Genomic DNA, 27,480 nt, shown 5'->3' with positions numbered 1-27,480 from the left:
CTGCCCTCAATAAGTCATGACCCGCTTGTAAGTTTCTATCTTTAAATCTAGCAATTGATTTAGAAAATCTTCAGTGAACCTTATGCCAAGTTATTCACTAGTCACTGTGCTGATTTAGGTTTTAACAAAGATTTTTTTTTTGTTTTAACATATGCTAACTTTTATGAACATGTGTGATTGAGTGTGGAGAGACAGACAGGGGCTGGTGCAACTGCTAGCGTTATCTATTTTTATCTAAGGAAAGTAGAGCCTGTCAGTGTGGGCTGAAAAGACAGGGCAACTCACTACGCAGACCATACAGAGGACAGCTGACCAAAGGCTGCATGACTTCTGACACATGCCCATAGTAGACATATCAAGAATGACACAAATCACATTCAAAGAGTTTATGTGAAAAGTCCTTTGAGAGAAATTTTACACATGAACCTTTCATTGTTTTGTTTTCAAGTTGTTGCACTTGGCCTACTTGGCACCATTTGAAGATAAAGTGAAAAGCGGTCATGGCTTTAATTACCAGAATGACAACATTTGGCCATCTTAAAGTCACTGATGAAAAGCTTCGAATGTGACATGGAAATAAACTATGAATGATTGTATCATTGTGCAGAATAAATGTGCATATGGTTTGGTACAGGCAGAATGGATTCAAATTGTTGTATTCCTCTTAGATTTGAAAAAAAATCAATATACCCAAATACTAATCGATACTAAATAAAATCTGACAACTAAGACATAACATACTAGTTATGTTACAGATGGTCTTTATCTGTAACATAACTACAATAATACCACATGGTAAAATAATAGAAACTAGTGTTTTTTGTGTTATGAATTACATTTTATCATCTAAAAGAAATGTTTGTGTTTTTAAATGATCGTTGCAGTAGCAAACTTGGCTTAGAATATAAAGCATTTTCTCCAATACTGAACTTGGATGTGTGACAACACCAGGCAAGATCACACCACAATAGTGGGGTACAATGCAACTTTTGCCTCTGTATGTTAAATAATGTTTTCATGCAATCATATAAATGTTGAGTTGCTTTGGTTGGTTTGACTGACCACACAAGTGTGTTTGTGTGGACTCCACATGAATCAATTATTAATGGTGGTGTGCTTCAATAGGATTGCTTTTGACACTGTCTTGGTCAGAGGTTAACACTCTGCTGGGTAGACTGGGCTGAAAACGTGTGGATTAAACTCCCTCCAAAGGTCTATGTTATCAGCCATTTAATTGCCTGATGATGGAAGGCATTGTGTGAGTCAGCTGTTTCTCTGTGTGGGGTTCAGCAGGGCTGTGCTGGGTGAAAGTGGACTTCTCTCCTCAGCGCAAACAGACTGTTACTTTACTACTTCATTATTACATAACTGGGGTGAAGCATATTGTCATTGTACAATGACGCAGTATTGATTGTTGTGATCTCATATTTCAATGCAAATCCTATTCAATAGTATGTCAGTTGAAATTAAATCCAATCTTTAATTGTCAATGATCAGCTTGGGCTGTTTTAATTGCGAGGTCCACAGCCAGTCCTCTGTCAGTAAATGTGGTCTTGATTATGTTCATCAAATACATATTGAATGCCAATTTATCTGTTTATAATAAGAAAATCAAATTGTCATTATCATTATTTTTTCCTTATCGCCCTCTAGCATTATTAGATAGACGGAATTGATATTGCCATGTACAGTCTACATTGAATTGTGCCACTAAAATGTAGAATTTGTAGTCTTCATGTAACTCATGATATACAACATGATGTTGTATATCACAATATTCATGGGTTTCACTTTCAGGGATAAGGGTTCCTTCCTGATTCGAATGATTTGACACTGCAATGGTCCCATGTTGTTGTAGCAAAGCACATTTGCCTGAAACACATGAATACATTTTTGTAAGACATTTCATTATCTAAGCAATACTTTTAAAGTAAAGATAATCTGCAATTTTTGAATGGTCACATACTTTATATTTTATCATATTAATACGATCATACTTCAATCATACTACACTAGTCTTTGTGGCTATCCCTTTCTCTTTAAAATATATATTTATTTGTAATCACATTAAGGCATACAATAACACATTTGATAGCCTATACTAATTTGATACCTATACCAGGACGTGTTTGAGGGGTATTTCAGTTGCAGCCTATAACTGCAGTTTCTTTTTATAGCAAGCCACTATAAAAAAACACACACTCTAGAGGCAGAAACCAGAGGCATCCGTGCCCCAGTTGCTATTGGCGTCTAGCAGAAGAATATGTGTCATGTGAACAGAGCTCATTGTTGTGTCAGTCATTTCTGACATCTTTATGGTCAATAGGTTTTGATCATCTTCATGGCCACTCACAGGCAAGGATGTTTTACGGATATGACCATGTTAATACGAGCTACTTTGAGTGTAATATGCTCCTACTCATAAAATGTAAATGTACATCGTGATCATGGTTACATTGTGTGATGCTGGCACATTTCTTACTTATTTTGTAGGAGTTAACAGTAGGTTAGCATTTTGATTCCAGTCACCAGTATTAGCATGATTGTTCTGGAGTCAAACACTCTTTACATCCTTATGTGAAGGTGAAAGTGGGTGATATCACTAATATTTGATTGAGGATGGATAAACCCTCAAAGGCCACCGCCACATCTCATTTTTAAGTCCAAATACAGTTGTGGCTAGAGGAACCTCTGAGTGTGACTGAAAAATAATAATCATTAACCTTGACAAACATATTGATGTAATCCCTCATTTGTCCACGAGTGGTCCACCATGGTAGTAAATGCTTAAAAATTATGTGGCCCTTTAGTCCGTAAGTCAATTCATTTCTCGATGCTGTGTTAAGGTGTGCTCACACTTTCACACACACTACATAAATGCTACATACATGTTATTTTACTAATTGTTATTTATTGATATTATATGGATTCATATGCACAATAGCAGAAAGGAGAAAGCAGGGAGTGAGTTGGTGAGCTGGTGTTTTGGGAGGGCCCAGACAGACTGCCTTTTTACTGCTCCTAACACTTAACACTATATATAGTTTTTTTTGCAAGATTCTAATCATTTTGAGAGCTTTTGCCTGTGCCTGTGCACTAGGCACACCTTTAGACCAAGAATATATTTTGTCTTATCTATAGTCCACTTCAACCTTTTGATCAGTTTACCGATTTAAATGTTGTTATGTTATATTAACATATTAAATTGACACAGTACAGTGGTCCCATCAATTATTTATCCACATGAAAACCTCACACAATTTCTCTCATTTGAACACATGTTTTCTTTCCTGGTGCTTACATCTCATTGTCACCAGCAGTGTTAACAGTAGCGTAGCAGCTGATACAGAGTATTGCTGATGGTTTAAAGGCCAAGTCTTTTGGAGTAGTGTACTCAGAAGACAGACACACAAACAAGCTCAACTCCCTGCAGCTCCTACAATGAACAGGTGCTCTGAGAGTAAAAGCTCTGAGAGCATGACACAGAGATGTGGGGAGGGGTATAGTCACTCAGCTGTTACGCAAACTGCTCAGCTTGTGACAAATGATCACCATTATCACCCTGAGGTGGGGTTTAAGGCTTGTTTGAATACGACTCGGTTTTCTTTTAATTCTGGTTTGAATAAACAGCCCATTATTACTAACAGTATGTTATAGGCTTGCTATTGGTAATATTTGTATGTTTATTTGTTTTGATACTTCCTTTTCCAATTTCCAATAATTACCCTATAGCTTTGCATATGAAGGTGTCTTGAGTTTTTGTTAAAGTATATTATTGTCTTTTGAATTGTTTCATTGGTGACATTTATGACCTGTACCTGTTGTGTGTCCCAAACAGAAAAATAAATAAATGATTAGCTAAATATGAAGTCTAATAAAAAAAGTGAAGTATAAGTAATAAGTCTTCAAATTGTTCCTATCAATACAATAAATCAGTTGCAACATATTATCAATATTGATGTATTTTTGCCTCTTGCAGGACATAGGCACAGCTAAAGCTGTGCCTCTGCTGCACTCTCCAACTGAGACTGCTAACTATCTGCTGGTCAGCAGAAGGAGGCAATGTGATATTGACAGGTGCAACCACCTAAAATAGGAGCAAAGTGGTGAGGGGAAGGCCCAGGGCCATGTGAACAACTAGAAGCAGACACAAGCAAACCATGTTAACATATTTTCATTTTGCAATTTGTACTTTCCTCTGTATGCCTGAGAAAGTGTAGGAAAACTGTTGAATGTAACAGGAACGGGCTTCAAACCAGTCAGGATCTTTTACATTTTTTCTGTTTTGAAAAAAATATTAAATGAAGCTGTTTTTTTTTTTTTAGTGCAATTGATATCTTCTGGCATCTTAAAAATATACAATTATAGATTGTGGACAGATTACAATAATTATTACAGGCATCATTTTCAAATTCGAATAGCAGACAATAGCAGCAAAGTGGAAAAGTCATAATTTAATTTGTTGTCAAGCAAAGAGCAATGTGCAGAGTACAGATTGTGTAGTGTTTTCAAAGGGAACCCCTTGTTTATCCTGCAGCGCTGTCCTCCCACACTCTGCAGAGAACTCTCACGCTGATGAACGCAGGACCTCCATCACTGTCCCGGGGAGGCCTGCATCAGCACCATATGATCAGCACGCTGCCACCATCTGGATTTCTTAAACGCAAATTAAAGATGACATAAATGGAAATGTCTGTAAGACATATTATGGTACTACACATATTTAGTACATTTTGTATTTACGTAGTATGTCCATATATAATAAAATGCACATTATAAATTAAGTTTCCATATCTAATTTGTTTAGAGCGATGTACCGTATTAGTGCTCTTGCATTGTCATCTTGGAGGATCAGACCATGGGAATCCTCCTCACTATTTTGCTTATGTTGGCTTCTTGTTGAGATGGGCATTGGGCCCGATTGTCTGGGGAACCCCGAATAGCCCCATCACTCCCTCCGACAGCTCATCAGAAGACCTGGGAGAATACACAGAGGTGTCTGCTTACAGCCGCTATTGCTGCATTTGGCAGTGAATCTCTGCCGCATTACCCATCTCTATTTGTGCCCACTGCTCTGTTTGTTTATGTGGATGTCTGACAATTTAGCCTCAATTGTCTGTGCAGCTGCAATGACTGCCCCATTACTAGACACCAGACACAAAAATTCCTGCAGCAGACGTGTTTTGGAAAGTCAGGTGCACAGGACTTCATTTCTGGTCTAGCTTAGAATAACTTGACCATGTAAGATTAACCAATTATCAACTGTTGTGGTCGGCTTTTATAATATAGAATCAAATGTCACCCCGCAAATCCTGAAAGCTCTGTCTATTAATAGATGGATGAGTAAGTCTACAAGTCAGCTTTTCACATGGTTAAATGAGTGCATTTGGAAACACTGTGGCATTTGAAGGATACTGTTGTGCTATTAAAATAGCCCAAACATTTAGCGTGGATTTAGAGGGCTTTGTAAGTGCCATTTAAGTGACAGCCTGTGTTAACTAAGTCTGAAAGCTTGTTTGCACAAGTGGCAACAGTTTGGTGTGTGAGAAAAATAAATATTCACCATCTATATTCTGTAAGTTGTAATTTCTGTAAGTTCATTAATCAATGAAGATGAAGACATGCTCTATTTCACATGGCAGTATATTTACCGTCTTCATCTTATTCCCCAATCATCTTAATGATAATGTGACTTGCGTGTCTGTCAGTATTTGTATTTGTAATATCATTACAATATAGAATAGATTATTAATTAAATGTAGGGGTGGGCGATATATTGACAGAAACACATTTTTTTGCATAATCTTGATGACAACATTTTTGCAATCGATCAGAAAGTGCTACAGCGTGCTGTCAATTTTGTGGTTGCTTGCACAACCCTTGAATAAACTGTACAAATATATCACATTAGTGTGAAATATCACTTTCAGCACTGGTTTGAAGATTACACTGCTTGTTTCTGTTTTTTCATTCTGGTCTTTTTTAACCTTATTTTAGTATTTTTCCTTATAGACAATGTATGAGCTGTAACTCTTTTATAGTTGAAACATTTTTTATTTTAATTTGATTTGTCTTTTTGGGTTTGTTTTTTATCAATAATACTTTTTAGACTTATATTTCCAAGCGTTGTTCCACATTGTTGTGTGTTTATTAGTAAATTTTAATTGTTTTTCTCTAATGCATGCCTTATTTTATATATTTTCCTTCATTATTGTTTATTGTTGTATATTGCACTGTATCACCAAAGCAAGTTCCTAACCTGTGAATTTTGTTCACTGACAATTGCAATAAACCTTGTCTGATTCTGATTCTGATTGTAGTGTTTTGTATTGCTACTGTTTCTACAACCACGTGCAAACCTTATTCCCTTTTGGCATTATAAAGATCAGTTGAATTCTGCGGATGTAATTAGAGCAGTGTTGCCCCACTTTTCATAAACTGAAAATGCAAGGACAGTAGAGGAGGTGTTAAGGAGAGAAGGCCACGGCAAAGACGCAAGATTATGTTATAATCCTATAGAGTGGTTATTAGACAGCTATGAATAATCACTTTGTGTCCAACCATTATTTTACATTGGATTTTTACAAGGAATGGGACGTGTACAATTTCCATGAGACAAGATCCGAGATTGGGAGAATGAGATTGAGACAAATGAGATTTTGACATCATCTATAATACATAAATGCTGTGGTTCAGTTCACAATTTTGGTGTCACTATTTTTTTAAATGCTAATTTATTGTCTATTTTTTACTTTTTGCTCTCATTGTTGTGCATTATTTCATTTTTTTTTTTTTTAACTTTAGATTCTCAAGAGAGTGTGTGTGTTTATTTTTTACCATGGAGTGTGTTAAGATCATACAGCCAAAGTGAGTCATTGTTTGAGAAGTCAAAAGTCAGGAATCTGGATGGCACAGTAGAGGGAAATGTTAGAGGCAGGTTACAGTAAGTGATGGATAGCTTTGCATAATGACGGACTAGATGAGACAGCTGAGAATGTACGGGGGGCTGTCAGAGAGCAGGGGCTGTTTATTGCTGCATTTACACCAGCTTCCGGAGGGTCCTGCATCAGAGTCAGCTCATATTCAATACAGTGGTTCTCAAACTGTGATATGATATAAAACCTAGGGCCGTCTTATGCTTTAGCTCTTCTTTTGTCCTGGTTTATTACCATTCATTGTATTTGTGTACATTTATTTCATTTAGGATGGTGTGGGCTACATGGTTTGAAAAAAAATAAAAATAAAAATAGATGGATTCCTTTAGAATGTACTTATAGCTGAAGGGAAAAAACGTTGTCATGAAGAAATAGATGACACAGAATGAACAAACTGTTAATGACTGGGCTCAAAATAACTTTAGACATTTACAAAATTTTAATTGACATATTTACCAGACACTGATATACATGGGAAAATATGTCCAACTGTATGCCAAGCATTGTCTATACTAGATTTCTTTGGCATTGCTTTTCGCTTTTTGTCATGGTCTGTTTGTTCTGTGTTTAAAAAAGAAAAGTGAAGTATAGTGATCAAGCGCATGCACACTATAAGTTAACAACAGATGGGATTGTGTAAACTTGTTGATACAGAGCATAACATTGAAAAATCTCTTGTTGGTTGTGCAGGATGACCAGGTGGTTCTTCAGTGCACTGCGTCTGTTTTGAAAGAGCAGATCAAGTTATGTCTGTCTTGCGAAGGCTTTGGGAACCGTCTCTGCTTCTTGGAAACAACATCCAATGCTCAGGTAAGAGGGCTCAGGCTCTTATCAGTCTGTCATTACCACAACTTTATCAACACCATCTGATATATCCTCTGCTTTAGAATGTGCCGCCGGATTTGGCCATTTGCTCCTTTATTTTGGAGCAGTCTCTGTCAGTGCGAGCGCTGGTGGAGATGCTCGCCAACACAGTGGAGATGACCGAGGTGAGATGACATTGAACACGTTTTTATATCTCCATTTGTAGAGGTAGATCTGCTTTGGCTGTCTGGCTACAATAACTTTACTTTACCCATCTCTTAAATTGTATTTACTTTACCTTCCTATCTCGCTTCATGCTAAGCAGGCTGTCGATTTGGATAAATGGGTATGTGGAATACTTATTGCAATGTGTGTCTTACTGGAAACTCACAGCTCCAGTCTTTGCCATGTCATTGTTCTGTCAAAAAGAAACAAAAACAACAATATGCTATCTGCACAACATAAAAAATGCCACTCATGCCCCTCATATTATCATGGCCTATTGTGGTTTTATGCCTGTGCTATACTTGTTGTTATGGGTATTTGTTCAGTACATTGTTAACCATTGCTCTTTGGACATAAACTGTCTGTCATTACACAAGGGGCTAAACTTGGCTTTATAGGCCTTGTTCAGACCAGGCCTCACAAGGTGAAGAAGGGCAACACAAACACACGGCTGCAGTTGGGAAAAGGCAGACTGCTGCCAACACATGTCTCAACCAAGCCTAGTGATAATGCATAGCAGGGCTAATGGTAAAGTGCTACCACTTGGCATGGATCCCCTCACTCATGCCAGTGGATTATGGGCTTAACCCATAAATACTTAGTTATAACCCAATGGGTTCACTAAAAAAAACAGTACAATGAATCAATAATGAAAGGTTGAGTATTCAATATAATAAAGGGTTAAACTAATTAATTAATATAAAAACATACACTGCACTTATTGCATTTATTTCACCTGAAAATAGTTATTTAACCTTGCTCAGATTGATATGTGTAGCACTCATGATTCCAGTTCCATACATTATCTTTGGAATAGTTCTCGACCCGGAAAAGGCAGAACAGGCAGACAAATGCTTCAGGCTGACAACAGTCAACAGCCGACAAGCAATAAATCAAACCTTTCTTAAATCCAATGCTTCTTGCTGCACATAAAAAAACATATAGCAAATAGGCCAAAATACATACATCAGCATTGCAATGTTTGTTGTGGTTAGTTTGAGGGCTATGCCTTTGGTTTCTGCCCAAACCACAATCCTGTCCTGTGATTTTCCACCGGTGGTTCAGGCACAATCGCAACAGCAGGCAAGAGGGGGACAAGAGGAATTCTCTTGAGTTTGTGAGCTCACAAATATTGCAAGAATTCCTCTTACTTAATTTTTATTTGGTTTCTGGTTTGACATAAGACATACATTTTATTTTGGTTTCTGTGTAGTCATCACAAGGTGGAGGTCACCGCACACTGCTCTATGGACATGCCATCCTTCTGAGACATCATCACTCAGGAATGGTGAGATTTACTGTATAAACAAAGAGAAAAACATATAGACTATGGTAAATTATGTTAATGTCCCATTACCATTCCTAGTATCTGAGCTGTTTGACTACATCCCGGTCACTCACTGACAAGCTGGCCTTTGATGTGGGCTTACAAGAAGATTCAACGGGTAGGACAACTGCTCTTACTTCAGAATAGGACTAATACGATTATCATTTACAGAAATTAGATTGGTCTTGGACTGAATTGACCCATCTGTTCTTGCAGGTGAGGCATGTTGGTGGACTATTCATCCTGCCTCCAAACAAAGGTCAGAAGGTGAGAAGGTCAGGGTTGGAGATGACCTTATCTTGGTCAGTGTGTCATCTGAGCGATACTTGGTGAGAGACTTTTCATTAGACATTTCCTTAAAGGCGCAATGGACGATTTTTTGGCAATTTGAGAACTCAGGCGGAAGTGCGCATGCGCACTCCCCCGTGCGGACTGATACAACACACGTGCGTTTGTTTATTAGCGTGACGGATCGCATCGCATCTCTCGTCTCCCGTAGATTTCCGTCTTCTTATGAGACAGCTTGAACAGTCTTTCTCCGTCTTCATTTTGTCCTGTACACTGTGGGAACTATATTATGATAGATCAATGCGCTTAGACATGCGGAAACGTGGGGACGAACCGCACGCGGCTGCAGGTGAGCGATAGGTGCGTTTTATGATTGATAGGTGACAGGACTAATCGGCAGTCCACCCCTCGAGGAAATAAGATTTGGGTCAAAAAAAATCGTCCATTCAACCTTTAACTGACATAATGTACACACTTCAAATAATTATTACTGTATAGTATGTTTACCAAAACCTGTGCTTGAAATTAGCACTTGTCCTACGCCAGTGGAGATCTCATGGTGGACGCCTCCTTTATGCAAACTCTTTGGAACATGAACCCGATCAGTTCTGGATGTGAACTTGCTGAAGGTAAAAGCCTACTTTAACTATTACATTTTTGAAGCACAATACACACAAATGTTCGATATAAAGAATCATTAAAAAAAAAGTATTAAATAGTTTAAACTAATTTATAACTTTCTCAGGTTATCTGACGGGCGGCCATGTGTTGAGACTGTTTCACGGACATATGGACGAGTGTCTAGCCATTGCGACCCCTGAAGATGGAGAGGAAAAACGAAGGTGTGATTAAGATGTCAAAGGAAAAAAATAAGAAAAATATTTTTTGCATTACATTTACTTCAACCCCTGGTTTGTGTGTGTCTTAGGATTGCCAGTTTTGAAGGTGGCACAGTGTGCAGCCAGGCTCGATCACTGTGGAGACTGGAACCTTTGAGAATCAGGTAAATGCTATTTAATTAACATGACAAAACACAGAACTGTGCAGGAGAAACTTAAAAACTGTACTTGTTTTCATATGTAGCTGGAGTGGTAGCCACATGAAGTGGGGTCAGTCTTTCCGGATTCGCCACATCACTACAGGCCGATACCTTTGTCTGGAGGAGGAGAAGGGACTGTTGGTTGTTGACCCAGAGCGAGCCAACACTAAACAATCAGCTTTTTCCTTCCGTGTCTCAAAGGTTTGATTTAAATACTATTTTGGATAAAAATATGATATTATATTTTAAGAATGTTCTCTAAACATCTGTTGTGTTTTCTCTGCATTAACCCTTGTAGGAGAAGGTGGATGTGGCACACAAGCGCGATGTGGAGGGAATGGGCATTCCTGAAATAAAATACGGAGAGTCAATGTGCTTTGTCCAGCATGTCTCCACTGGTCTGTGGCTCACTTATGCTGCTTTGGATGCAAAAGCCGCCCGTCTGGGAATGATGAAGAGAAAGGTAACATTAACTGTTTGAACTGATTGAACTTTGTCTATAAGAACATGTGTCTACTGTTTTGTTTATATCAATTTGTTATCCCCAGGTTATTCTGCATCAAGAGGGTCATATGGATGATGCTCTGACTGTTTCCCGCTCCCAGAGTGAAGAGTCTCAAGCTGCTCGTATGATTTATAGCACGACAGGCCTCTTCAGACAGTTTATCAAGTAAGAAATTCCTTCATTAAAAATCAGCCAAGTACAAATTTAAATGTCTTATATCTGTTTAATTTTGTGTAGGGGTCTTGATTCTCTGAGTGGCAAAAACAAGCCCCCACTGTCCGTGTCACTCCCTCTCGAAGGAGTCATACTCTCCCTTCAGGATCTCATCTTCTACTTCTGTCCTCCCGAAGAGGAACTGGAGCATGAGGAGAAACAAACCAAGCTTCGATCCCTTAGAAACAGGCAGAATCTTTTCCAAGAGGAGGTAATATCTATTGTGCTGGTACAATATTTATATAAACGTTTTTACTTACTCATTTCTGTGTTTTTCAGGGCATGATTACCATTGTGCTGGAGTGTATTGATCGTCTAAATGTTTACAACACCGCAGCACACTTTTCTGAATTTGCGGGAGAGGAAGCAGCTGAGTCCTGGAAAGAGATTGTTAACCTTCTTTATGAGCTTCTAGGTACCCCTTGGTTCAAAACAATTAGATGTTCTTTGTAAAAACTGGGCATAATTTCTCATCTCTTTGTTATGCAGCTTCTTTGATCAGAGGAAACCGCTCCAATTGTGCATTATTCTGTGATAATCTCGACTGGCTGGTCAGCAAGCTAGACCGTTTGGAGGCCTCATCAGGTAGCACATGTTTATAGACTTACATATAGTGTGGTCAAAATTCATCGGATCAAAAGTTTAGATATTTGCCTTTGGTGTACTTTTAGGTATTCTGGAGGTGCTGTACTGTGTGCTTATTGAAAGCCCCGAGGTTCTGAACATCATTCAGGAGAACCACATCAAATCCATCATATCTCTCCTTGACAAACATGGAAGAAACCATAAGGTTTGTCAGGTCTTGTTGCTTGGTGCTAATGGCCAATATCCATGGCCCATAATTTGTCCCTTGTCTTTAGGTCTTGGATGTCTTGCGCTCTCTTTGTGTGTGTAATGGTGTTGCTGTGAGGTCAAATCAGAACCTCATCACTGAAAACTTGCTTCCTGGTCGTGAACTCCTGCTGCAGACAAACATTGTTAATTATGTAACAAGGTATATTTTATTATGTTCAAACAAATATGTACAAACTACTTTCTTTGATCATTTATCCCTGTTTTTATATTTTGCTTAGTGTGAGGCCAAACATCTTCTTGGGAACATGCGATGGGTCCACGCAATTCAAGAAGTGGTATTTCGAGCTGATTGTGGATTATGTGGAAGCCTTTGTAACTGCGCAGGCCACACATTTACGTGTGGGCTGGGCCATGACAGAGGGTTACAGTCCGTACCCTGGAGGAGGAGAGGGCTGGGGAGGAAATGGTGTGGGTGATGACCTTTACTCCTATGGGTTTGATGGACAGCATCTGTGGTCAGGTAATAATACTCATCACCGATTTATAATGTTTAATCTCTATTAGTAATATGTATTAAACTGACAATTTGCTGCTCCCAGGTACCATACCTCGACAGGTTGGTTGCCCCAACGCACACACTCTTGCAGCAGATGATGTTGTGAGCTGTTGTCTGGATCTGAGTGTGCCCAGTATCTCCTTCCGCATCAATGGCCACCCGGTTCAAGGCATGTTTGAAAACTTTAATGTGGATGGCCTTTTTTTCCCTGTCATCAGTTTCTCTGCTGGAGTCAAGTAAGTTATAATATATATATCTATATATATCTATATATCTATATATCTCTATATATATATAGATATAGATATAGATATAGATATATACATACACATATTTTATAAACCTGGTTGTAAAATTAAACAAACAACACATTAACCCAGGGCTCGGTTTCTCCTTGGTGGTCGACACGGAGACTTCAAGTTCTTGCCTCCACCTGGTTATGCTCCATGCTATGAAGCTGTGCTGCCCAGAGAGAGGATGCGCATTGAACCCATAAAGGAGTACAAGCATGACTTCAGTGGTGTTCGAAATCTCCTGGGCCCTACCTTGTCTCTTACTCATACTTCTTTCACCCCCTGCCCAGTGGATACTGTTCAGGTAATGTCTGTCTAATATACATTTGTAAACATTTTTGTAAGATTATATCAGTTTAAAGTGTAAACTGAAATTATGTTACTTTTAAATAGATTGTTTTGCCCCCTCACCTGGAGCGCATTCGAGAAAAGTTGGCAGAGAATATTCACGAGTTGTGGGCTGTTACTAGAATTGAGCAAGGATGGACCTATGGCTCTGTAAGTACGATTATATATCAGTATATACTGATTATGAAAGATTATGATAGATTATTCATAAGGTGAATTTGCCTGACCAGCCAAGACCAAGACCAAAACATTTTACAATACTTTACAAAAACATTATGGCCTGGAACTGTATCCTGTCTCCTCATGGTTGACAGACGGATTAACCAATTAGAGTAGAAACATATGGTCGGTTAGTTTTAAAACAAACATGAAATGACACAGAGGACTAAGAGCAAAGCTCTGAACTCTGAATTGTAGGTGAAAGCTAAATGATACGAGAGTATTTGTGAGATGTCTTCTGTATTTGAGAGACACATGCTGCAAATTAGCGGTTGTGATTGGCACATCGCAAATAAGGACGGTTGTTTGAAGCCCTTTATGGTCTGCTTCCTGCATTCAAACAGAAAGTGGGAGAGACTGACTCGCCAGGCTAAAAATAAGTAGGATTAATGCTATACAAATGATTACTAAACAGCAGTCTTCAATCTCAGTTCAGAGATGACAACAAGAAACTTCATCCGTGTCTGGTGGACTTCCAAAGTCTCCCTGAACCAGAGAGAAACTACAATCTGCAGATGTCAGGAGAAACTCTAAAGTAAGTGAAGGATTTATTCACTGCTATTCTTCATGTTACATTTATATCTACTGTATGTCTTTTATAGGACTCTGCTGGCCTTGGGGTGCCATGTTGGCATGGGTGATGAGAAAGCAGAGGAGAACCTCAAGAAGATCAAGCTACCTAAGACGTACAAAAGACATTTACAAATAAATTAGTGCTCAAGCTAAATGATTGTTTGAAAGGTATATATATTTTTTGTTTAAAGATATGTGATGAGCAATGCGTATAAGCCTGCCCCCCTTGACCTTAGCCACGTTAAACTCACACCCAACCAGAACCAACTTGTCGAAAAACTGGCAGAAAATGGGCATAATGTGTGGGCAAGGGATCGGGTAAGACAAGGATGGACCTACAGCATTGTACAGGTAAAATAAAGGCATACACAACAATAGCATTTTTTTTTACAGATTGTTAAAATATGTATACTATATTGTAGGACATCCTAAATAAGCGGAACCCTCGTCTGGTACCTTACAACTTGCTGGACGAGAGAACTAAGAAAACCAACCGAGACAGTGTTAACAATGCTGTCCGAACCCTCATTGGCTACGGCTATAACATCGAGCCTCCAGATCAGGAGAGCAGTACGTTTAAGACTCTCTGAACACATCTACAAATCACTACTTCGATTCATCACAACTAATTTCATGTTTTTTTTCTTCATTTGCAGCCGGCCATGGCCTTGAAAACACCCGGGGAGACAAAGTACGAATCTTCAGGGCAGAGAGGTTGTACGCTGTTACTCAGGGAAAGTGGTATTTTGAGTTTGAGGCTGTCACCACTGGAGAGATGAGAGTCGGGTGGGCACGTCCTAATGTCCGCTCTGACACTGAGCTGGGAGCAGATGAACTTGCATATGTATTCAATGGCGATAAGGTCAGTATTAGTTTTGTATAGTCTTTTTTTAAATGGACCCTTTAAAATGCTAATAGCTAATACTAACTTGTCCAGTTAAATGATCCAGTCCAGTTGCTTCCATTAGAATTTAGGGCCTGTGTAATGTTTGACAAAGCAATTTTATGTTTAGGCTCAAAGATGGCATATAGGGAATGAACCGTTTGGCCGTCAGTGGCTGTCTGGTGATGTGGTGGGCTGCATGATCGACCTGACAGAAATGAATATCATGTTCACGCTCAATGGAGAAATGTTGATAAGTGATTCAGGCTCGGAAATGGCATTCAAAGATATAGAAATTGGGGAAGGTAGGCACACACTTTATTTCTGCTAGCAATATTGCCAAAATGCATTCCAATGTACCCTGATATATTATATCTGTTTTCTCTTTAGGGTTTATCCCAGTTTGTGCACTGGGGCTTTCACAAGTTGGAAGAATCAACCTCGGTCAGAATGTCAGCAGTTTGCGCTACTTTGCCATTTGTGGGCTGCAGGAGGGATTTGAACCTTTTGCTATAAATATGAAGCGCGATACGACCATGTGGTTTAGTAAAAGTCTGCCTCAGTTTGTGCCGGTTCCCACAGATCACAACCACATGGAGGTAACATTTACTGAGTAGAAATAAATACTTGGCCTATCGAAACTTGAGTGCTTATCTTTCAATCTTTTTTCCAGGTATCTACTGTGGATGGGACAGTGGACAGTGCCCCTTGTTTGAAAGTTACTCACAAAACCTATGGCTCTCAAAATGCCAATACGGACATGCTCTTCCTGCGTCTAAGCATGCCAGTCCAGTTTCATGAGACTTTCAAGATACCAGCCGGCACCACTCTCCTCACCAGATCCCTCACCATACCCGAGGAGGAGGTGGTGGTTGTGGAGCCTGACTCAGAATTTGAAGTTTTGCAAAAATCTGCCAGCAAAAAAGAGCAAGAAGAGGAAAAGAAAGAATCGTCAGTACTAAAGGAGATCTCAGTAGAAAATGAGAAAGACAGCGCTTCCGAAAAAGGGAAGAAAATGGGGTATGTTTTGTTGATTTACCAAAAACATACATTCAATGCTGGATTTAAAACTTAGATTGAATATTTAAATACTACTGCTACGACTACTACCACTTCTACTACTAATAAAATAACTTAATTTGTTCAGTTTCTTCTCAAAGGCCAAAAAGGCTGCAATGACCCCTCTTTCACCACCCCCACCTCCAGCTGTGCCCCGTTTAGTGGAAGATGTGGTGCCCGACGATAGGGACGATCCAGAGATTATTCTTAATACCACAACTGTAAGCTAAAATAGATATTTCTGAATTTAGAAATGGGGTGCCCCAAAGAAATAATCAATTATATGTGTGAATTGTTCAATGTTTTTACAGTACTATTACTCTGTGAGGATCTTTGCTGGGCAGGAGCCTACTGGAGTGTGGATTGGTTGGGTCACTCCTGATTACCATCAATATGATCAAAGCTTTGATCTCTCCAAAGTTCGCAATGTCACTGTTACTGTGGGAGATGACAGGGGCAACATCCACGACAGGTCCGTTTTCTACTTTCTACTGGATGTGTCTAAATAGATACTGGTTACATTTTTATTTAATTTACTTTTTTTGTAGCATGAAGCACAGTAATTGTTACATGGTTTGGGGAGGTGATCTGGTCAGCACACAACAGACCCGTTTCAGTCAGGAGGACATGGTGGTTGGATGTCTCGTTGATTTGGCAACAGGACTTATGACCTTTACAGCAAACGGCAAGGAAATAAATGCTTTTTACCAGGTTGGTTATATATATTATTGTTAATAATTATTAGTGGTGGGCAATATAACTATCGTCATTTCCCGATGACTCCCAATGACGATAGTCCACGCCCATGTCTTAAAATGTATTATTTCAGGTTTAATTATCAGACAAATGTGAAACGTCTGTAAAATGAGTCACAGAAATGCAGAAACATCAACAGAAATTTTATAATACAACCTTGCACTTTTTGTAGCATGTTGATTATAAACTATACTGTATACTCAATATTGAAACTTTGCAAAATTTGGAAAACATGCAAACATTAAATTTCTATATTTTGCCCACTTCTACTCATCATCAACAACAAAACCTGTATATAATAGAAATCATCCATTGTAATTTGATTCTAAAAGGTCGAGCCAAACACCAAGCTGTTCCCTGCCGTATTTGTTCAACCTTCCTGTCAGAACATGGTGCAACTTGAGTTGGGCAAACTGAAGGTCAGCAAGTGTAAATAATTGCAAGCATGTCTATCTAAAACTGTTTTTAATACTTGAACCCTGTGCCTTCTCTTTAGAACATAATGCCTATCTCAGCAGCCATGTTTCGCAGCGAGCACAATAACCCTATCCCGCAGTGCCCTCCCAGGTTAGACGTCCAGATGCTCACCCCAGTCATATGGAGCCGCATGCCCAACCACTTCCTCAAACCTGAAGTGGGCAGAGTGAGTGAGAGACTGGGGTGGGTGGTGGAGTGTACAGAACCACTCACTATGATGGCACTGCACATTCCTGAAGAAAACAGGTAAAAGTGAAATTGTGTGCTATTGCAAGAAAGTGAAATTGAGCACAATGTGTTGTTTTCTTTAGATGCATCGACATTTTGGAGCTATCAGAGCGCCAGGATCTAATGAAGTTCCACTACCACACTCTGATGCTGTACTGCGCAGTATGTGCTCTGGGCAACAATCGCGTTGCTCATGCCCTCTGCAGCCATGTTGATGAATCTCAGCTTTTCTATGCCATTGAGAACACCTACCTCCCTGGACCTCTGCGTAGTGGTTTTTATGACCTACTTATCAGCATCCATCTTGAATCTGCAAAGCGTGCGCGTCTGGGAACCAACAGGGAGTTTATTGTTCCCATAACAGATGAAACTCTCAGCATCCACCTATATCCTGATACAAAGAAAGGCTATTCCCTTCCTGGTGTAGGACTCACAACATGCTTACGACCCAAGCTTCATTTCTCTTCGATCAACTTTGTCGGTACTGACCCTGATCTCTACACTATAAGTCCTGTCTTGCCTCTACAGGTAGGCAACAAAAAGAAGTGTGCATATACAATATTAGGTATGAGAGATAATAATCATATATGTGCTCATTATTATTAGTGGCTCGATATGACGTTTAGATAGATGCAGAAATAACGTTGACTGTTCTTTCTTCTTGCAAACAGGAGCTAAAGACCAGAGCCATCAGCATGTTAACAGAGGCTGTGCTGGATGGTAGCCAGGCGATGCGGGATCCAGTGGGGGGCAGTGTGGAATTCCACTTTGTTCCCATTCTGAAATTGATCAGCACTCTGCTTATTATGGGCATCTTTGATGATGAAGACACAAAGCACATCCTCAAAATGATTGACCCCAATGTCTTCAGTGGAAAGGAGGAAGAAGAAAATGTAGAGGAGGAGAAAGTAGAGGGTGAAGGTGAGGGAGAGGACAAAGAAGAGGAGGAAGAGGAGGAGCTGGAGGATGAAGGGGTTGGTGACGAAGACGAGGAAGAGGCGAAAACTGAAGAGAAAACTGAAGGGGAAGGAGGAGAGAAGGAGGCAGAGGGTGAGGCCAAAGAAGAGAAAGAGGTTGAAGAAAAAGCAGAAGAGGAAAAAGAGGCTGAGGCTGTGGAGGCGGAGCCTAAAGAGGAAGAGGAGGGTCTAGAGGAAGGACTGCTCCAGATGAAACTGCCGGAGTCTGTAAAACTGCAGGTAAATAATTACTTTGACTGTGGTGCTCATTGTATAACATATCAGTAACCAATAACAAATGTATGAATTGCTGCCATTTCTTCACAGATGTGTAAACTTCTCCAGTACTTCTGTGACTGTGAGCTGCGTCACAGAGTGGAAGCTATTGTAGCTTATTCAGACCAGTTTGTCCAAAATGTTCAAAGCAACCAGCGTGTGCGGTACAACCTGCTAATGAGAGCTTTCACCATGTCGGCTGCTGAGACGGCGCGCAAGACTCGGGAGTTCAGATCTCCACCGCATGACCAGGTAATTATTTTACATTTATTTTCATATTATTGAAACAGTGATGGTGTTCACAAGTGATGCATTTTTCTTATGAGATATGTACTTTATGTATTGTGTTCTTTAGGTGCTTTTGCTTACAAACTTCAAGCATGAAGATGACGACTGCCCAGTGCCTGAAGCAGTGAAGGATAGTCTTGCAGTCTTCCACCAAGATCTCCTGCTTCACTGTGGTAAATAATCTAACTTCTACTTTTTTGTTCCATCCAGTCACAGTTTATTTTGTTTCTAATATTTATGTTGGTTGCAGATATCCATATTGAGGAGGAGGCACAAGAGGAGGAGGTAGATACTTCTCTCCGGGGAAGGCTGCTCAGTCTTGTCGACAAGATGAAAAGTTTGCGCGCAAAAAAGGACGAAGAGGTGCCTGAAGTCGAGGAAGAGACAAAACCAAGTAAGATACATTATACACACCCACATACACAATTTATTTCTTATTTGGCATATCTCTCTTTAATTCCTTATAATATTGTTTTACCAAGGCACTCTGCAGGAGCTCATCTCCCACACCATGATCCACTGGGCACAGGAGTCGTATATACAAAATCCAGAGCTGGTGCGTGTTATGTTCAGTTTACTCCATAGGCAGTATGATGGGCTCGGAGAGTTAATCCGAGCTCTGCCCAAAGCCTATGCCATCAATGCTGTGTCTGTGCAAGACACTATGGATCTGTTGGAGTGTTTGGGACAGATCCGCTCTCTGCTTATTGTACAAATGGGTCCGGAAGAGGAGCGACTTATGATTCAAAGCATTGGGTTAGTATTGTAGTCTTTTTCAATGTCACATTTTCAATGACAATAAAGGAATATCTTATTAATGTGTTGCTATTTAGAATTACTATTTAGAATTACTTGTAATCAATTTTAATTTACCTTTTTCTGTTTTTACAGCAATATCATGAACAATAAATTATTCTATCAACACCCTAACTTGATGAGAGCTCTTGGTATGCATGAGACTGTAATGGAGGTGATGGTCAATGTGCTCGGTGGAGGTGGAGACTCCAAGGTATTACTGTCTTATTGATTATTATCTCTGAGAGAGTTTAACATTAGTGCTCTCTCCTTTTATACAGTATACAATGTCTATAACCATGTTTTTTTTAATTTAGGAAATACGATTCCCTCAAATGGTGACCAACTGCTGTCGTTTCTTGTGTTACTTTTGCCGCATCAGTCGTCAGAACCAACGCTCCATGTTTGACCATCTCGGATATTTGCTACAGAACAGTGGCATTGGCCTGGGTCTGTAATATGTATTTAAAAGGAAAATAATCCTATGTATTATAATAACAATAACAACAGCAACAACAACAACAACAACAACAACTATTTTGGCCTTGTTGTTTTTGTGGGTGGTGATGGATAAATCGTTGGAAATTAATGTTAATAATTGAAATAATTGTTATTACATTAAGCCAACACAACATTGAGTTACCATTATTAACATTAGATCGTATGTATGTGTTATGCATTTGCAGGCATGCGTGGGTCAACTCCTCTGGATGTAGCTGCCGCTTCCTGCATTGACAATAATGAACTGGCTTTGGCTCTTCAAGAGCAAGACCTGGAAATGGTATGACAAGAGAAAAATATTAAATTAATTGGTGCAGTGATTTACTGTTGGCTGTTACAGGTGGTGACATACCTAGCAGGCTGTGGACTGAAGATGTGTCCAATGCTCCTGTCTAAGGGCTACCCTGACATCAGCTGGAACCCAGTTGGAGGAGAAAGATACCTTGATTTTCTGCGCTTTGCTGTCTTTGTCAATGGTTTGCAATATTCTAGATGAATAAAGTTAAATGCGTGTATTTTGTATTTTCTCTGATTTCTTGTCTTCACAGGAGAGAGCGTGGAGGAGAATGCTAATGTTGTTGTGCGTCTTCTTATCCGGCGGCCTGAGTGCTTTGGGCCTGCTCTCAGAGGTGAGGGAGGCAATGGTTTGCTGGCTGCTATGGAGGATGCAATCAAGATTTCTGAAGACCCAGCAAGGGATGGACCAACTCTCAAAAAAGACAGAAGATTCATGTAAGACTTAGGATTTTTTATTGGACTCTGCATATTCCTGGCTAAAATTAGCATTAATATCTTTGACTTTTGTTTTTAAGGTTTGGTGGAGAGGAGCAACATGAGGAAAATCGTATTCATCTGGGGAATGCCATTATGTCATTCTACTCTGCACTTATTGATCTGCTTGGTCGGTGTGCTCCTGAGTCGCATGTAAGTCATGTTTTAAACTTGTGAATTGAAAGTTGGATTCTTTAAGAGCTGTTTTGGTTCATTATACTTTCATTATACACTACTATGTTTACTTTCAAAGCTGATTCATGCTGGCAAGGGTGAGGCCCTAAGAATCAGGGCCATCCTGAGGTCTCTGGTGCCAATAGAGGATCTGGTTGGGGTCATTAGCTTGTCTGTGCAGATTCCAGCTTTTGGCAAAGGTACTGTATGATTATATTATATTATATTGAATTGTATAATATTTGTTTGTTCGATCAATTTCAGATACCCAAATTATTGAGCCCAAGATGTCTGCTAGTTTTGTACCAGACCATAAGGCCTCCATGGTACTGTTCCTTGACAGAGTCTATGGTATTGAAAATCAAGACTTCTTGCTACATGTGCTGGAAGTTGGCTTCCTTCCTGACATGAGAGCTTCAGCATCTTTGGACACTGTGAGTTCAAACAATTGACATTTATTTGCTTACAATGAATATTTGGCTTAGTTACCACTATCTCGCGCTCTATCTGATTGTAGGTTGCATTCAGCACAACTGAAATGGCCTTGGCACTGAACCGCTACCTCTGCTCCGCTGTGTTGCCTCTGCTTACCAAATGTGCCCCCCTTTTTGCTGGGACGGACCATCGGGCGATCATGATAGACTCCATGCTCCACACTATCTACAGACTGTCCCGTGGTCGAGCTCTAACCAAGGCTCAGAGAGATGTCATTGAAGAGTGCCTCATGTCTCTCTGCAAGTAGGTTCTAATCTTGTATTTGTTTATATATGGAGAAAGACAGAACAACATTACCACATACAATTGCAGAATACATCATATTCAATAATATTTTTAGATACAATGACTTACTCACACTTTTTGAATGTTCACAGATTTCTACGACCATCAATGCTGCAGCATTTGCTTAGACGGCTGGTATTTGATGTGCCAATCCTTAACGAATATGCAAAGATGCCGCTCAAGGTTAGTGTCAAATGAAGTTGATGAATTTAAATTCACAAGGTTATAGCCATATCTATTTATATGGCAATATTATAATTTTTTTTGTAATTTCCTTAGCTTTTGACCAATCACTATGAGCGCTGCTGGAAGTATTACTGTTTGCCTAATGGATGGGCAAACTTTGGGGTGACCTCAGAGGAAGAGCTGCATCTATCCCGAAAACTTTTCTGGGGAATCTTTGAATCTTTGGCGCATAAGGTGACAGATGCATTTCATCAAATAATACAATTTGTAATTTAATCGTTGCTTGTCTTGTCTCCAGAAATTTGATGCCGAGCTCTTCAAGATTGCCATGCCCTGCCTCTGTGCCATCGCTGGAGCCATCCCTCCTGATTACGTTGATGCCACCTACTCGTCCCACACTGAGAAAAAGGCCTCTGTGGATGCTGAAGGCAACTTCGACCCTAAACCTGTGGAGACCACTAAGTGAGTGTTGAGATCATTAGTTAATTTGATACTATTGCTCTTTTTTCAGTAGAACAAAGTGTAGTATTTAAAGCATTGCAGCTAGTGTAATTTTTATACCTATGTATTTTTAGCACAATCATCCCTGAACGACTTGATGGATATATCAACAAATATGCAGAACATACTCATGACAGATGGGCTTTTGAAAAGGTCAGCTGCAAACAACATTATAGTGAACTGTTCTGATTGTATATGCACTTAATTATGAATAACATTCTTTCAGATTCAAAACAACTGGACCTATGGTGAATTGCTGGACGAGAATGCCAAAACACATCCAATGCTACGACCGTACAAAACCTTCTCTGAAAAGGTAATTTTGCATAAATATTTTTACTTTGTTTTATACTTCTAAATCCACATGTTGATGAGTCTGTCCTTTTCTCTTCCCCAGGATAAGGAGATTTATCGATGGCCCATAAAGGAATCAATTAAAGCAATGTTAGCATGGGAATGGACCTTGGAAAAAGCAAGAGATGGGGAAGGAGAGGTTGAAAAGAAAGCTGCCTCTACACGCAAAATCTCCCAAACTGCCCAGGTATTGAGAATGGGTTTAATTGATTGGCTTGGTATAAGCTGAATGACCCTTCATAATGAATTTGTAATAATGAATCCACAAATGTTTTCAGGCCACATATGATCCAAGTCATGGCTACAATCCTCAACCAATTGACATCACAGCCATGGCTTTATCTCGAGAACTCCAGGTAACTTTCTTCTTTCTTAACTATGTAGTATATATTTCATTGCTACTATGTGACAACCTTTTACTGCGGCGCATACATGCTATTGCTAATACAGCCTTCTTTCACTAGTCCATGGCTGAGCAATTAGCTGAGAACTATCACAACACATGGGGCAGGAAGAAGAAGCTGGAACTCCAATCCAAAGGTAAAGTAGATGTATTTCCACAGATGTCTAGTGATTAAGTCTATAGTTTGATTCATGGGTGTTCTGAAATTATTTACACTATTGTAGGCGGTGGCACCCATCCATTACTTGTGCCTTATGACACCCTGACGGCTAAGGAGAAGGCCAGAGACAGAGAAAAGGCACAGGATCTGCTCAAATTTCTACAACTCAATGGATATGCTGTCACGAGGTAAATAGCCTTTAAAAATATATCTGAAGACAATGAATTATTAGCTTATGGCACTCTAATCTTTTCTATTTGTGAAACCAGGGGGCTGAAGGATATGGAGCAGGACATTTCCTCAATTGAGAAGCGTTTTGCTTATGGCTTCCTTCAAAAACTTCTTAAATGGATGGACATTGCACAAGAGTTTATTGCTCATCTTGGTAATACAATTTTATAAAATCTGGAAATTGTGCCACTTCACACTATATATTCTGACTAACGTTCCTTCAAACAGAGGCTGTAGTTAGCAGTGGAAGAGTGGAGAAGTCACCACACGAGCAAGAGATCAAGTTTTTTGCTAAGGTAAACTAGCTTGGATTTACTTTGTTGTACAATATATATATATATATATATATCGCAGCAAAAAAAAACAGCTATTCTTTTCTATTATTCAATTCTGTTTTGTTTTATAGATCCTTTTGCCACTTGTGAATCAGTATTTCAAGAACCACTGTCTCTACTTCCTGTCCACTCCTGCTAAAGTCTTGGGGAGTGGAGGCCACTCATCTAATAAGGAAAAAGAGATGATTGCTAGGTAATTATCAAAATATTAGAATAGTTTGATCCAATTACCCTGCTACCTCCTGTCTTTAATATTGTTTGTCTGCCATTACTGTTAATGTTCAATCTCTCCTAAATGTCCTAAATCATATATCTTTGTGTATTTCTGGAATGTGCTTTCCTTGTCATCTTAAACGTCTTCATCACCTTCTTTCCTTAATGCTCCTTCCGCCTCTCCTCTTTCCCCCTTTACCATAGTATCTTCTGTAAATTGGCTGCTTTGGTGAGGCACAGAGTATCTCTCTTTGGTAAGGAGTCTGCATGATGTCTCTGATCATTTGTCACTGGTTTAGTTTTGCTTATCTGTGGATCAGATTCTCTTTCCTTCACAGTTTTTTAATTCCTATCCTCCATCATAATGCTTGTCTTGTTAGCTCAGCTTGCAATGTTCATTTTAAAATAATAATAGAGCTTTTTTGTAGCATGTGCTGGAATCTTACAAGAGAAAAATGTATATAAAAGGTTAATTGTTACTTATTCATGGGTTTCATCTTCCTGACATATGCAAATGTGTTGGGATTTTTTCGCATTCTGTTTAAATTTAAATAATTTTCAATCATTCTGAAATCCATGGATAAATAGCACAGCTCACCCATTTACACATTTAATTTACTAGAGTAAATTAAAGTATATAATTTGTGAATTTCATTGTCACTGACATAATTGGTTTGGTCAAATAAGCATTTATGCCATGCTTTGGGTTAGTGCTGTGTGGTGTTCCGATAATAATAACATTTTGACAGAAACGTTTAAATTCTGATTATTTTGGTATTTTGTGTAGGAACTGATGCAAGTGCACTGGTTAACTGTCTACACATTCTCTCACGCTCTTTGGATGCCAGGTAACTGTTATAAGATCTAAATCACCTTTAGAATGAGAAATGCGATACTCAATTTTCAGTACCAATAATGATGGTTTCTTATTATTTTTCCACAAGAACTGTGATGAAATCCGGCCCTGAGATTGTGAAGGCCGGCCTTCGCCAGTTCTTTGAGAGTGCAGCAGACGACATTGAGAAAATGGTTGAAAATCTAAAACTAGGAAAAGTATCCAGTCGAAACCAGGTTGGAAACAGTGTATCACAATTGAATGTCCCCATTGTGGATCACTGTTATTGAAATAAATTTGTCGGTAGGTCAAAGGTGTGTCTCAAAATATCAACTACACCACTATAGCCCTGCTCCCTGTGCTCACCACTCTGTTTGACCACATCGCTCAGCACCAGTTTGGAGATGATGTCATCTGTACGTGACACTAGTTATTTAACTATCATTACATTTTCCTGTAAATACTTTATATTTATTGATGTGTTTTAATATGATACATTTATGTTTCTTATTTAAGTGGATGACTTACAAATATCCTGCTACCGCATTATGTGCAGCATCTATTCCCTGGGAACAGTAAAGACTCCTCATGTAGAAAAGTGAGTTTGATTTGCTGTCCAAAAAGAGTTCTATTGTTTAGTCCTTGTGTTGATTCCAGCTTCTTCTTCTCTTTTGTGCAGGCAGCGTCCAGCCCTGGGAGAATGTTTGGCGCATTTAGCAGCAGCCATGCCCGTAGCCTTCCTTGAACCAACTCTGAACGAGTACAACACATTTTCTGTTTACACTACCAAGACACCAAGAGAGAGAGCCAGTGCGTTTAACTGTTGTTTTTCTTCTGAATTAAAAAAATAATTGGAATATTTATTCTGACTTTCCCTTCTCTCTTTCTTCAGTCCTTGGTCTTCCAAACCAAGTAGAGGAGCTTTGTCCTGACATCCCAGAACTAGAAATCTTAATAAAGGAAATCCATGATCTTGCTGATTCAGGCGCTCGCTACACAGAAATGCCTCATGTCATTGAGATCACGCTGCCTATGCTGTGTAACTACTTGCCTCGCTGGTGGGAGAGAGGGACAGATAACTTTCCTGAGCAGGAGGGCCAACTCTGCACTGATGTGACTTCGGAACAACTCAACCAGCTGCTGGGAAGCATCATGAAGATTGTGGTAAACAACCTGGGTATAGATGAGGCTTCTTGGATGAAGAGATTAGCTGGTTAGTGAGAAAAAGTAAAAAGCAAAGGCCTGTGATGCAATGTGAAGGTTAATTTTACATTCAATTTTTCAGTCTTTGCTCAGCCCATTGTAAGCCGAGCCAAACCTGAGATGCTGAAATCACACTTCATCCCCACCATGGAGAAGTTGAAGAAGCGCTCGTCCAAAGTGGTGGCAGAGGAGGACCATCTGCGCATGGAGGGAAAGACAGAAATGGACAGTGAGAATGGGACAATTCGTGACGAATTTGCAGTACTTTGTCGAGACCTGTATGCTCTCTACCCCTTACTCATCCGCTATGTGGATAACAATAGGTAACCACTCCATCAGATGTATGATTTGTGTTTGTACAGAAATATATTAAAAGGTATATGTTTCTGTTTCAAGAGCAAGGTGGCTGACTTGCCCAGATCCTGATGCAGAGGATTTATTTAGGATGGTTGGGGAAGTCTTTATCTTCTGGTCAAAGTCTCATGTAAGTTAATCCTTCCTTTCTTTATGTAATTTGTTATGTTGTACTTTATAGAATTGTATGGGTTCTCATCTTTTCTTCATAGAACTTTAAAAGAGAAGAGCAAAACTTTGTGGTGATGAATGAGATCAACAACATGTCTTTCCTGACGGCTGACAGCAAGAGCAAAATGAGCAAGGTGAGCAGAGCCGAAACTATATAATGCATTTTAAAAACCACTCGCTCTGACCTACTAATTCATTATCAATGATAACTTACTAAAATTTTCCCATTTTGAGCAGACAGGGTATTGCAGTTGTATGGTTAAATAAAATAATACTATTATATTTTCCTCCCTTTAATTTTAGTTGTGGGTTTAGTCAGTGGTGACCGGAGTGTTGCTAACTATGTTTTTTCCTCATATCCTGTGACGGTTGGATGCGGGGTCACTAGGCCGGAGATGCAGAGGTTAGAGTTTGTGCACGAGCGCTGTGCTGTCCGCATGGCACCCTGATCCGGGGAAGCTTTCAAACTC

At 39.5% G+C, this 27,480-nt stretch overlaps 1 protein-coding gene across 2 annotated transcripts in view; it reads left to right on the top strand.

Moving 5' to 3' along the window:
- ryr1b (ryanodine receptor 1b (skeletal)) overlaps positions 1-27,480 on the top strand; it is a 43,966-nt gene that overhangs the window by 481 nt on the left and 16,005 nt on the right. For both annotated transcript variants that reach the window (XM_072452845.1, XM_072452852.1), the window contains exons 2-72: positions 7,626-7,745; positions 7,823-7,924; positions 9,178-9,252; positions 9,331-9,409; positions 9,508-9,620; positions 10,109-10,208; positions 10,325-10,421; positions 10,508-10,582; positions 10,663-10,819; positions 10,917-11,081; positions 11,167-11,288; positions 11,361-11,547; positions 11,616-11,751; positions 11,826-11,921; positions 12,008-12,126; positions 12,197-12,330; positions 12,410-12,651; positions 12,731-12,923; positions 13,068-13,284; positions 13,374-13,478; positions 13,979-14,082; positions 14,150-14,233; positions 14,312-14,471; positions 14,543-14,690; positions 14,777-14,982; positions 15,134-15,308; positions 15,394-15,602; positions 15,677-16,023; positions 16,151-16,283; positions 16,374-16,534; positions 16,611-16,773; positions 17,151-17,237; positions 17,315-17,541; positions 17,607-18,051; positions 18,195-18,719; positions 18,807-19,007; positions 19,111-19,216; positions 19,294-19,437; positions 19,526-19,799; positions 19,935-20,052; positions 20,156-20,288; positions 20,525-20,619; positions 20,680-20,815; positions 20,888-21,071; positions 21,152-21,263; positions 21,364-21,484; positions 21,549-21,718; positions 21,802-22,022; positions 22,157-22,247; positions 22,344-22,484; positions 22,549-22,712; positions 22,826-22,904; positions 22,978-23,067; positions 23,149-23,292; positions 23,384-23,461; positions 23,570-23,645; positions 23,733-23,856; positions 23,938-24,053; positions 24,128-24,195; positions 24,306-24,427; positions 24,652-24,701; positions 25,235-25,295; positions 25,392-25,518; positions 25,590-25,698; positions 25,799-25,880; positions 25,962-26,092; positions 26,175-26,495; positions 26,568-26,808; positions 26,882-26,969; positions 27,052-27,144; positions 27,399-27,413. In XM_072452845.1, coding sequence (XP_072308946.1) covers positions 7,626-7,745; positions 7,823-7,924; positions 9,178-9,252; positions 9,331-9,409; positions 9,508-9,620; positions 10,109-10,208; positions 10,325-10,421; positions 10,508-10,582; positions 10,663-10,819; positions 10,917-11,081; positions 11,167-11,288; positions 11,361-11,547; positions 11,616-11,751; positions 11,826-11,921; positions 12,008-12,126; positions 12,197-12,330; positions 12,410-12,651; positions 12,731-12,923; positions 13,068-13,284; positions 13,374-13,478; positions 13,979-14,082; positions 14,150-14,233; positions 14,312-14,471; positions 14,543-14,690; positions 14,777-14,982; positions 15,134-15,308; positions 15,394-15,602; positions 15,677-16,023; positions 16,151-16,283; positions 16,374-16,534; positions 16,611-16,773; positions 17,151-17,237; positions 17,315-17,541; positions 17,607-18,051; positions 18,195-18,719; positions 18,807-19,007; positions 19,111-19,216; positions 19,294-19,437; positions 19,526-19,799; positions 19,935-20,052; positions 20,156-20,288; positions 20,525-20,619; positions 20,680-20,815; positions 20,888-21,071; positions 21,152-21,263; positions 21,364-21,484; positions 21,549-21,718; positions 21,802-22,022; positions 22,157-22,247; positions 22,344-22,484; positions 22,549-22,712; positions 22,826-22,904; positions 22,978-23,067; positions 23,149-23,292; positions 23,384-23,461; positions 23,570-23,645; positions 23,733-23,856; positions 23,938-24,053; positions 24,128-24,195; positions 24,306-24,427; positions 24,652-24,701; positions 25,235-25,295; positions 25,392-25,518; positions 25,590-25,698; positions 25,799-25,880; positions 25,962-26,092; positions 26,175-26,495; positions 26,568-26,808; positions 26,882-26,969; positions 27,052-27,144; positions 27,399-27,413 — 10,434 coding nt within the window. The remainder of the gene's footprint in view (positions 1-7,625; positions 7,746-7,822; positions 7,925-9,177; positions 9,253-9,330; positions 9,410-9,507; positions 9,621-10,108; positions 10,209-10,324; positions 10,422-10,507; positions 10,583-10,662; positions 10,820-10,916; positions 11,082-11,166; positions 11,289-11,360; positions 11,548-11,615; positions 11,752-11,825; positions 11,922-12,007; positions 12,127-12,196; positions 12,331-12,409; positions 12,652-12,730; positions 12,924-13,067; positions 13,285-13,373; positions 13,479-13,978; positions 14,083-14,149; positions 14,234-14,311; positions 14,472-14,542; positions 14,691-14,776; positions 14,983-15,133; positions 15,309-15,393; positions 15,603-15,676; positions 16,024-16,150; positions 16,284-16,373; positions 16,535-16,610; positions 16,774-17,150; positions 17,238-17,314; positions 17,542-17,606; positions 18,052-18,194; positions 18,720-18,806; positions 19,008-19,110; positions 19,217-19,293; positions 19,438-19,525; positions 19,800-19,934; positions 20,053-20,155; positions 20,289-20,524; positions 20,620-20,679; positions 20,816-20,887; positions 21,072-21,151; positions 21,264-21,363; positions 21,485-21,548; positions 21,719-21,801; positions 22,023-22,156; positions 22,248-22,343; positions 22,485-22,548; positions 22,713-22,825; positions 22,905-22,977; positions 23,068-23,148; positions 23,293-23,383; positions 23,462-23,569; positions 23,646-23,732; positions 23,857-23,937; positions 24,054-24,127; positions 24,196-24,305; positions 24,428-24,651; positions 24,702-25,234; positions 25,296-25,391; positions 25,519-25,589; positions 25,699-25,798; positions 25,881-25,961; positions 26,093-26,174; positions 26,496-26,567; positions 26,809-26,881; positions 26,970-27,051; positions 27,145-27,398; positions 27,414-27,480) is intronic.

This window comes from Eucyclogobius newberryi, unplaced genomic scaffold (genome assembly GCF_026437365.1).
Source record: "Eucyclogobius newberryi isolate DKJ021-1_F unplaced genomic scaffold, fEucNew1.0.hap1 SCAF_10, whole genome shotgun sequence".
Lineage (NCBI taxonomy): Eukaryota > Metazoa > Chordata > Actinopteri > Gobiiformes > Gobiidae > Eucyclogobius > Eucyclogobius newberryi.
This window is presented reverse-complemented; position numbering and strand designations above follow the sequence as displayed.